At 45.2% G+C, this 10,922-nt stretch overlaps 1 protein-coding gene across 1 annotated transcript in view; it reads right to left on the bottom strand.

Annotated features, from left to right (window-relative positions):
- Positions 1–444: 444 nt before the first annotated feature.
- The window catches only part of LOC134596911 (protein D7-like), a 28,918-nt gene continuing 18,440 nt past the window's right edge, over positions 445–10,922 (bottom strand). Inside the window, exons 4-5 of the mRNA XM_063444798.1 lie at positions 4,349–4,399; positions 445–618 (exon numbers count right to left, since the gene is read on the bottom strand). Of these exons, the coding sequence (XP_063300868.1) occupies positions 4,351–4,399 (49 nt within the window). The 3' untranslated portion in view covers positions 445–618; positions 4,349–4,350. The remainder of the gene's footprint in view (positions 619–4,348; positions 4,400–10,922) is intronic.

Here is a 10,922-nt window from a genome sequence, read left to right as displayed (position 1 = left end):
TATAAATTCATACTTTCGTGGAACAATTTTGTTTTCTGGGATGGCTATTGTACTTGCGTGACAGACACCTAAAATCATTCCACATTGAAATTGTATTTTTACTCCTTGTAGTTTGTGACCTGTAACTGCCAAAAATAAGCTAGAATCCTACATATGATGTACTCTGTTTACCTGGACAAGTAAATACATTTATTTTGAATTAGCTTTTTAAGCTGCAATAATTGTGCAGACATTATTATTGTCCTGTACTATGTGTAATAAGTGAGAAAGGTGAAATTGCAACTTAACACACATATAGCAAAAATACAATAATTGCAAACGGAATCCCTTAATGGAAAAAAAAAAAAACTATAAAGAAAGAATGTAAAAAATACAAAAGTCATGTCAATGCTTCCATTTTATTTTGGAACCAGCCCATTGTTTATTTTATTACTAATGCTGGCATTGTTCAATGCAACTTTCGTCTCTATATCACAAGATAACTGCTGCAGAGTAGTTGATGGGTTTATTATCAAAAGTCCCTTTTGGGGAGTAAAGACCTTTGATTTTGTTTGCAAGAAGGCGTTGTAAATTATGAATGGCTGCTTTCAAATGAAGCTCCAGATGACATTTGGAAACCTAGAAGAGAGATCATAAATAAGACTGTTAGAACATATTGCATCTGAAGATTTGAGCATGACTTGTTTGAAGAGTTCCAAAAAAAAAACATTACAGGACCACTATAGTGCCAGGAAAACATACTCATTTTCCTGACACTATAGTGGCCTGAGGGTGCCCCCACCCTCAGGGTCCCCCTCCCGCCGGGTTGGGGGCAGAGGAAGGGGTTAAACTTACCTCTTTCTCCAGCGCCAGGCGGGGAGCTCTCTTCTCCGCCTCCTCTCCTCCTCTTCGGCTGAATGCGCATGCGCGGTAAGAGACGTGCGCGCATTCAGCCAGTCTCATAGGAAAGCATTATCAATGCTTTCCTATGGACGCTGGCATCTTCTCACTGTGATTTTCACAGTGAGAAGCACGCAAGCCCTCTAGCGGCTGTCAATGAGACAGCCACTAGAGGCTGGATTAACCCAAATATAAACATAGCAGTTTGGTCTGGGTGCCTATAGTGGTCCTTTAACCCCTTAAGGACACATGACATGTGTGACATGTCCTGATTTCATTTTATTCCAGAGGTTTGGTCCTTAAGGAGTTAAGGGTCATATTTCTGAAGTTATAGCTGGTACCATTAGGGGCACATTTAATGTATTAAATGTTGAGAGACACTGGTGTCTTTATCTAGCATTTTTCAAAATGTCAACTAAAATTGGCAAAGTGGAGAAAAATCTGCAATACAGCACAATCTGTCTTTTTTCCAGCTGTTCTGTTTTGATAAATATGTTGTAAATTGATTATCAGAGTTCTACAACTATCTAGCTGTAGTGTAGTGTAGTGAACAGTATTCTTCTACAAAGAAAAAAGAAAATACATTTTGCAACACTCAAAATATGATAGGAAAGTTCTCACCTACACTATAGTACTTCCCACCACACTAGGTGGATTGATAATATATCTTATGGCCAATTTGTAAGTTTAAAGGAACACAAACATGTATTCCTGACCCTGTAGTATTAAAAACACAATCTAGCCCTGCTGCCCCCCCCCCCCCTCCCTTCTAAATATAGTAAAATCTATCATCTTGCCTTTACTGCAGTTTGCTGCTGCTGGCTCTGCCCCTGTTCTGCCTGCTTGGCTGACATCATCAGAAGTGTTGTTCAATACCAATAACAATGTCTTCCCATAGGAAAGCATTCGATTGGTTGAGACTGTCAACGAGGCAGATCAGGGGCAGAGCCAGCACAAGTCAGACACAGCCCTGGCCAATCAACAGCTCCTCATAGAGATGCATTAAATCGATGCATCTCTGTGAGGAAGATTCAGTGTCTCCATGCAGAGGGTGGATACACTGAATGGCAGTGCGGCACATTTTGCAGCACTGCCCCAATAAGCACCTCTAGTAACCATCTAAGGAGTTGCTATTGGAGGCATGCCTAGGCTGTAATGTAAACACTCTATTTTCTCTGAAAAGACAGTGTTTACTGCAAAAAGCATTAAGGGAATTGTCACGGCTCCCGGCTCGCCACATGGCGTGTTCGTGACCGACCGGCACGACTGCGCCGACAAGCTGAGCTTACCTGCTTGCCAGCGAGCCTGGAACCGCTCCGCCGGATCCTCTGGGCAGTTTGCCCACAACAAAGATGGCGCCGACCATGCAGTCGCGACCATCAATGGCTCCGCCCCCCAGGGTTACACGAACGTGCGTGTGACGTCACAACGTCAACGCACACGCATGTTCTAGGGTCAACCTCTGACCAATTACAGTCTAGAGAGGGATATATAAATCCCTAGAGCACCCCAGTACCTTGCCCTGTCGTGGTTTCCTGTCCTGGTCCCCGAGAGTGAGTTTATCCTTGCTATTATTGTGATTTCCAGTATTTTGACCTTGGCTATTCCTGACTACGCTAATTTCTGGTTCCCCTGAATTGGCTTGTGTAACGATATTTGTATATTTCTGGCTTCCTTGACCTTGGCTATTCCTTGACCATTCTCTGTCTCTAACGTATTAGTCCGGCCATTCTAAGGACCAGTTTACGTTCTATATTTTCTGTTCCTTTCTATTTTCTATGTAGATGTTACATAGTTCTGCTTGCTGGACCACACTAGCAGTCGTGACAGGAATAATTATACTCACTAGAAAAAATACAATAAGCTGTAGTTGTTCTGGTGACTGGAGTGTCCCTTTAGGACATAAATGTACATTTGTGAACAATTTTGATAGGCAGTTGATAGGCAGTTGTTAATTTTAAAAGGACATCATTACCTTCAGGCTTTTTGCTGTAAACACTGTCTTTTCAGAGAAAATGCAGTGTTTACTTTACAGCCTAATGATAACTTCACTGGCCACTCCTCGGATGGCTGTTAGAGATCCTTCCTGGGTCATGGCTGCCTAAAATGCATCCAAACATTCAGTATCTCCTCCCTCTGCATGCAGACACTGAACTTTCCCCATAGAGATGTATTGATTCAATTCATCTCTATGAGGAAACGATGACTGGCCAGGGCTGTGTTTGAATCATGATGGCTCTTAATCTGCTTTTTTGTCAGTCTCAGCCAATCCTATGGGGAAGCATTGTGATTGGATCAGGCTACCACTTCTGATGATGTCAGCAGACTGCTTGTTTTTCTGAGTCAAACAGCATGCAGAGTTACAGCTTCAGGATTGCAAACAGTAAGAGATTGCTATATTTATAGAGGCATGAGGGGCCCAGGGGGGGCTAGATGGTGGTTTTAACACTATAGGGTCAGGAAAACATGTTTGTGTTCCTGACCCTATAGTGATCCTTTAATCACCCGGCTTCTTGATAAGGACTACCCTATTAAGTTGGTATATATGAAAGCAAGGGAACTGGATAGGTTATCTTTGTTGATATGTAGAATCTATGGTACGGTCAAGATAGTTGAGTTCCTATCCTGGAAGTAGTGAGAGCAGTCTTTCTGGACCAAAAAATAATAAAAAATAGAAAAGTAACTACCTCACAGATTAGTTTGGGAGGAACAATTAGGAACTTACAGATCTATAGTAGTGATTTCTCTAACAGCTAAATTAGGACCAATATTTGTTACAAAATGTAACTTGTGTTATGAGGAGATTATGGTTATATTATACAGGTAATGGCCAATACTTAAAAAGGACTCTTGGCTCTGATTATGTATACTCGATATACCACAAATTGCATTTAGGAAGTGGACCAACCTACTGCTTTAAGGCAGAGATAAATAGACCCTCGCAATCTTTAGGGCCCTCTGGTATGTTTAGATGTTTTATGATGTGTGTTTCCATCAGTCATGATCTATTATTGCTAATTGTTTTTATCCCCCTGAGGTGTGTTATCCCTTATTTGGTGGTCTCCACTATGAGTATCTAATCTATTTTATCTTATCATTTTTTTTCTACCACTTTATATATTTTTATTGTATGGTGTTAATAAATAACTGTTGTTTTTATATATTTTATTTTATTATGCTTGATTTACCTTTTTAGCATTAACCCCCATTCTCTATTAGTCTCAATTTAGCAAATTCATCTGTGATAAAGAGCATTAAACGAAAAGTTACCTAATCAATAGGTCCCGTTACCAGGTACAATTAGAATCACAATTCATTTAATTTATTAAGAGAGTAAGCCTTAAAAGTTCTATGAGTTAGCTTATATTTAAATGCTGTTATTTAAAAACTAGCACTGTGCAAATAGCTACTTCTTTTAAATTACAAATCCCTTCCCCCAATGTAAGTTCCTGATGCTCACCACACTTACCATCACTCGTACTGGATCTGAGGAATGTAGAATTTGTTGTCACTAGTGCTACTATGGAAGATGTAAAGAAAAAAAAATATTAAGATTCGTCTTTTTAAAAATTTTCACTTACAAACATACATAAGAGAAAAAAATAAAAGAGACAAAAAACAAACAAACATAACATACAAGACAATAATGCAAGAGAATTGTAGGGGGGCGTGGTCTGAACTCCGATCGGCATGGACGTCTGAAAACAGAGCTCCTCGTCGCCACGCTACTATTAGCTACTTGCCGCGGATTACAATACCTTAATGAGGCGCACCAAATGACCAAAGCAACCGCAGACCCCCAGGGCTGCACCACTGACACTGCCCGATGGATGATTTCCTTCAAACCCTGCTGGGGCCTAACCAGGAGGCGCATGGGTCCAAGATGGCGCCCGTTTCTCCTGCCTCGACCAGCTCGGTACAGGAGCAGCCCACATTGGCAGACATCGGAGCAGAGATCAGGCAGCTGGCGGCTACCATGGTAACAAAATTGGACCTACAGTCCCTGACAAGCACCCTCACGGCATCCCTCACCTCTACGGTAACAGCACTGCAAGCAGATGTAGATGCACAAGGCAACCACATAAAGGCACTGGAAGCACAGGCCCAGGCCTCACAGCACCAAGCATCTGCAGCTAACACAGCCTTAGCTACCCCCAAACCCCCCCCCCCACCGGGACTATGGCCCACCATGGGGACTCTTTGCTTCTGGCGGGGATACTACAGTTGTGCTTGTTTGAGGTGGGAAGTAGGGTGGGTCCTGCCAGCTTGGAGGGGCTTCGCTGCTCCAGGAGGGACCGCTGTTACAAAAATGTGAGCCGGACTCCTGCATACTATCCTACAGAAGCCTGATACCAGTCTTGACCAGTTACCAACAAGGCCTGGGACGGTTCCGCTTGGTGGAAAACGGGACACTGTCACACAGGTTTACATGGGAAAGAAGGGATGTTTCTATTTTAGTTGGAATAGCTGAGGGGGAATAATCTCTACAGCAGTTGCTGCGCTGGGGAGGCTACGGAGAGGAGGTGGGGAGGGAGGAGGGGATGGGCGATGAGGCTGGAGGGGATTACCCTGTTTTGATCCTACTCCCACCACACACGAACAAGGATGGGGGGACAGGGATAGGAAGGGGAGGCGCAGCATCTTTATAAATGTGTAGAATTAAAAACAAATAAATGCTTGAATTTTAAGATAATTAAAGAATTCCTTATTAGAAATCACGTATTTTTCGCAGAGAGCAGAAAAATATATAATTTTATTTCTCTCTATTAAATCAGCAACCTATATTATCCCTTTAGATTTCCAGTTTATTAAGTCAATGTCTTGTAAAAGATCCATTAGAATCAGGGCCGGATTAACATAGGGGCTGATGGAGCTGCAGCTCCAGGCCCAGGCCCATGGACTAGGTCCATTGATTTAAAAAAAAAAAAAAAAAAATGTTTTTTTGTACTTTTTTTTTTTTTTTTTTTTTACACACTACTCTTAGGGATTCCACCTGGCTTTTATTTTATTGGCACAGCCAGTATTTGAGGCTGCCTGGCTGGTTTCAATATTACAGTGATACTGGCAATACAAATGCTGGTATTTTTCTCAATATAAAGAGATTACTATGCAATACCAGCACTGGCCAGTAGGGGTCGCTGTGTGTGGAGACAGGCAGGGATAGGAAGTTCCAGCATATCCCTCCCTACCTATATATACTCACTGATCTGCAGGGGTGCAGCTACAGAGAGTCCAGACAGCAACTCCCACCCTGCAGAGACAGCCTACAGCTTAGGGAAGTAAGGGATGGGGGGGAAAGGCTGCAAGGAGACATACACTGAGACACTAAGGGACATTGGGAGACATTATGACACAGACACATGGGGACCCAGAGTCCCCATGTCTCTCAGTGTCCCCATGTCTCCCAACCAGTGTCCCTGGTGTTTCAGTGACCCCTAGTCTCCCAGTGCCCCCAGCCTGCCAGTGTCTCACTGCCCCCATGTCTCCTAGTGCCTCCATGTCTCCCAGTGCCTCAAGTGTTTCAATGTCCCCATGTCTCCAAGCTAGTGTCCCTTTTGTCTGTGGCCCTGGTGTCTCAGTGTCCCCATGTCTCCCGGTGCCCCCATGTCTCAATGTCCCCATGCCCCCCAGCCAGTGTCTCTAGTGTCTGTGTCCCCATGTCTTCAAGTGTCCCCTATTTTCCCAGTGTCCCCATGTGTCCCAGCCAGAGTCCCCTAGTCTTCCAGTGTCACTGGTGTCTCCGTGTCCCTAGGTCTCCCCGTGTCCCCAGGTCTCCCCATCTTCCTAGTGTCCTAGTGACATGGGGACCCTGGGATACATGGGGACACATGGAGACATGGGGCATTGAGACACTGTGATACATAGGATCACTGGGAGACCTGGGGACACGACACTAGGGGACACTGGGAGACATGGGGCACTGAGACACTGATACATAGGAACACTGAGACCTGGAGTAATCGACACATGGGGGCACTGGGAGATATGGGGGCACTGGGAGGAATCCATCTATACAGCAGAATCAAACTAAGTAGTTTTTTGGTGATTTTACAGCATTTTCTCTTATGTCACTACTTGTGATTTACATCATGTGATGTCACCCATACATATTTAATTATGCAAATTAGCAAGGCCATTATGTTTTTCCAAGAAAGGTGGCAACCCTAACTACTTTTCACATACTCTTACTTAAGTATGGAAACTTAAGAGGGATGTATGGGAACAAAACTTGTGTGGACTGGCTGACAATGAATATAGTTAAAGGGACACTTTAGTCACCAGAACAACTACAGCTTATTGAATTTGTTCTGGTGAGTAGAATCATTACCGTCAGACTTTTTGCTGTAAACACTGTCTTTTCAGAGAAAATGCAGTCTTTACATTACAGCCTAGTGATAACTTCACTGGCCACTCCTTAGATGGCTGTTAGATATCCTTCCTGGGTCATGGCTGCCTAAAATGCATCCAAACATTCAGTGTCTCCTCCCTCTGCATGCAGACACTGAACTTTCCTCATAGAGATTCATTGATTCAATTCAGCTCTATGAGGAGATGCTAATTGGCCAGGGCTGTGTTTGAGTCATGCTGGCTCTGCCCCTGATCTGCCTCTTTGTTAGTCTCAGCCAATCCTATGGGGAAGCACTGTGATTGAATAAAGCCACCACTTCTAATGATGTCAGCAGACTGCTTGTTTTTCTGAGTCTAACAGCATGCAGAGTTACAGCTTCAGGCTTGAATACAGTAAGATTTTGCTATATTAATGGAGGCATGAGGGGCCCATGGGGGCTAGATGGTGGTGTTAACACTACAGGGTCATGAATTCATGTTTGTGTTCCTGACCCTATAGTGATCCTTTAACCCCTTAAGGACCAAACTTCTGGAATAAAAGGGAATCATGACATGTCACACATGTCATGTGTCCTTAAGGGGTTAAGATAATGCTGACTTTGGTCTCTCTAACACTGTGGCATGTTCCGTTTCTTCTACAGTCACTACATACACATTTACTCTGTCCCAGACTATATACCAGGAACTTCTGCCTGCTAGTAAGAAGGTAAGGAGACATGTGGACCAGCGACTGCTAGGGAACAGTCCTTAGAAAGCGTTGAGCGAGCGCATCATTAGATGCATTTATGCCAAGCTCAAGGTGCTGTCTGCATAGTATGCCCTTAGTTGGCCAGCTGCATGATTGGCAGGCAGCCTGACATGCATTCATGCCAGGTTGGCCTTCTAATTCTTTGGGCAGACATGTCCTCTTTTTGGGCATGTTTGCACTTTTGGCAGGTTACGTGATTTGTGACTTTTACCGCACCCATTGACTTCCTGCTTGATTGGACACTGCTGTTAGGGTTATGGATTTACTTGAAAGATGAAAACATAAATTAGAGAGAGATTAGCCTAGGGTATGTGTTGTCTTATAGCTGCTGTTTTCTTTCTCTCCAGCACCATCTCCATCAGATAGATGACGCTTGGGAGTGTTTTACTGTTTTTGGTCGATATGATCCTGTAATTAGGACCGTCATAATTGTCAGCACCAGGCCCACTGGGCTCTTAATCTGGCCCTGATTAGAATGTCCACCTTCAATGAAGGTTATATTTTCTGTTCAGTTAAATATCTGTTCCGTTATGCAGGGGAGCTTTCTTGTGCAAGTCTGGAGCCTCTATCACCGACCTGCGGCTCGAAATTAAATTTGGGCCTACAAGCTTGAGGTGGGCCTCGAGGAGGAGATGCGGCCGTTCTCCTTCCTGGGCCTTCTGCAATAACTGAAGAGGTGCCCCATTCACCCCCCTTTGGACCGGTGGGGGTTATCCTGGCCCCCACAAGGGAAAAAGAAACAGTGGACCTTGTGACGATACAGCTAAAATCTACTGGAACAGGGCACGACCGCGTGGCGCTGTTAAAATGGCCACCACAACAATCACACACTCAGTGAGCAGCTGGGAAGCCAAATTTACAGCTACCTTTGACGCGATCTGCACAGCATTTTGGAGCCGATTGGAGGCACGTCAAGCAGAACGGATACTCACCATACCCTCGGTATTCACTGTACCCCCTGGGCTAAGAATCACAACGGCGCGGCGCCCATCAAGCAGCCACACGCAACCACGATCCACGGGCGCGGAAAATCAAACGCGGACGGCGACCGCACCATTCCTGGTCTCTGTTTTCTCCAGAGGAGGAATGAACTCGATCCCCAGGAGTGCCTGAACCAGCGGACCCACAGATCAGGCCCACCTGAAAGCCTTGAAGCAGCAGGGATTGTCACATCGGCATGTAGCCGTCGTAATGCACCCGAGCTTCCCTATCCACACAATGATCATAGCCTCAACCCAGCACAAAACCGTGACGGGGAAACAGAGCCTTAGTGAACTTTCTGCGTGCACCTTGAGTTTGCCGACCAACGGAGTAGGCTGACCTTGCTTCTTTCACTGTCTGCATGCCCACACTCTGAGCACCGTCTGAGATCAGTGGAAGTTCCAGCATATCCCTCCCTACCTATATATACTCACTGATCTGCAGGGGTGCAGCTACAGAGAGTCCAGACAGCAACTCCCACCCTGCAGAGACAGCCTACAGCTTAGGGAAGTAAGGGATGGGGGGGGGAAAGGCTGCAAGGAGACATACACTGAGACACTAAGGGACATTGGGAGACATTATGACACAGACACATGGGGACCCAGAGTCCCCATGTCTCTCAGTGTCCCCATGTCTCCCAACCAGTGTCCCTGGTGTTTCAGTGACCCCTAGTCTCCCAGTGCCCCCAGCCTGCCAGTGTCTCACTGCCCCCATGTCTCCTAGTGCCTCCATGTCTCCCAGTGCCTCAAGTGTTTCAATGTCCCCATGTCTCCAAGCTAGTGTCCCTTTTGTCTGTGGCCCTGGTGTCTCAGTGTCCCCATGTCTCCCGGTGCCCCCATGTCTCAATGTCCCCATGCCCCCCAGCCAGTGTCTCTAGTGTCTGTGTCCCCATGTCTTCAAGTGTCCCCTATTTTCCCAGTGTCCCCATGTGTCCCAGCCAGAGTCCCCTAGTCTTCCAGTGTCACTGGTGTCTCCGTGTCCCTAGGTCTCCCCGTGTCCCCAGGTCTCCCCATCTTCCTAGTGTCCTAGTGACATGGGGACCCTGGGATACATGGGGACACATGGAGACATGGGGCATTGAGACACTGTGATACATAGGATCACTGGGAGACCTGGGGACACGACACTAGGGGACACTGGGAGACATGGGGCACTGAGACACTGATACATAGGAACACTGAGACCTGGAGTAATCGACACATGGGGGCACTGGGAGATATGGGGGCACTGGGAGGAATCCATCTATACAGCAGAATCAAACTAAGTAGTTTTTTGGTGATTTTACAGCATTTTCTCTTATGTCACTACTTGTGATTTACATCATGTGATGTCACCCATACATATTTAATTATGCAAATTAGCAAGGCCATTATGTTTTTCCAAGAAAGGTGGCAACCCTAACTACTTTTCACATACTCTTACTTAAGTATGGAAACTTAAGAGGGATGTATGGGAACAAAACTTGTGTGGACTGGCTGACAATGAATATAGTTAAAGGGACACTTTAGTCACCAGAACAACTACAGCTTATTGAATTTGTTCTGGTGAGTAGAATCATTACCGTCAGACTTTTTGCTGTAAACACTGTCTTTTCAGAGAAAATGCAGTCTTTACATTACAGCCTAGTGATAACTTCACTGGCCACTCCTTAGATGGCTGTTAGATATCCTTCCTGGGTCATGGCTGCCTAAAATGCATCCAAACATTCAGTGTCTCCTCCCTCTGCATGCAGACACTGAACTTTCCTCATAGAGATTCATTGATTCAATTCATCTCTATGAGGAGATGCTAATTGGCCAGGGCTGTGTTTGAGTCATGCTGGCTCTGCCCCTGATCTGCCTCTTTGTCAGTCTCAGCCAATCCTATGGGGAAGCACTGTGATTGAATAAAGCCACCACTTCTAATGATGTCAGCAGACTGCTTGTTTTTCTGAGTCTAACAGCATGCAGAGTTACAGCTTCAGGCT

The sequence above is a fragment of the Pelobates fuscus genome, chromosome 1, assembly GCF_036172605.1.
Source record: "Pelobates fuscus isolate aPelFus1 chromosome 1, aPelFus1.pri, whole genome shotgun sequence".
Taxonomy (NCBI): domain Eukaryota; kingdom Metazoa; phylum Chordata; class Amphibia; order Anura; family Pelobatidae; genus Pelobates; species Pelobates fuscus.
Note: the sequence above shows the minus strand (reverse complement) of the source record. Positions and strands in the feature narration are given on the sequence as shown.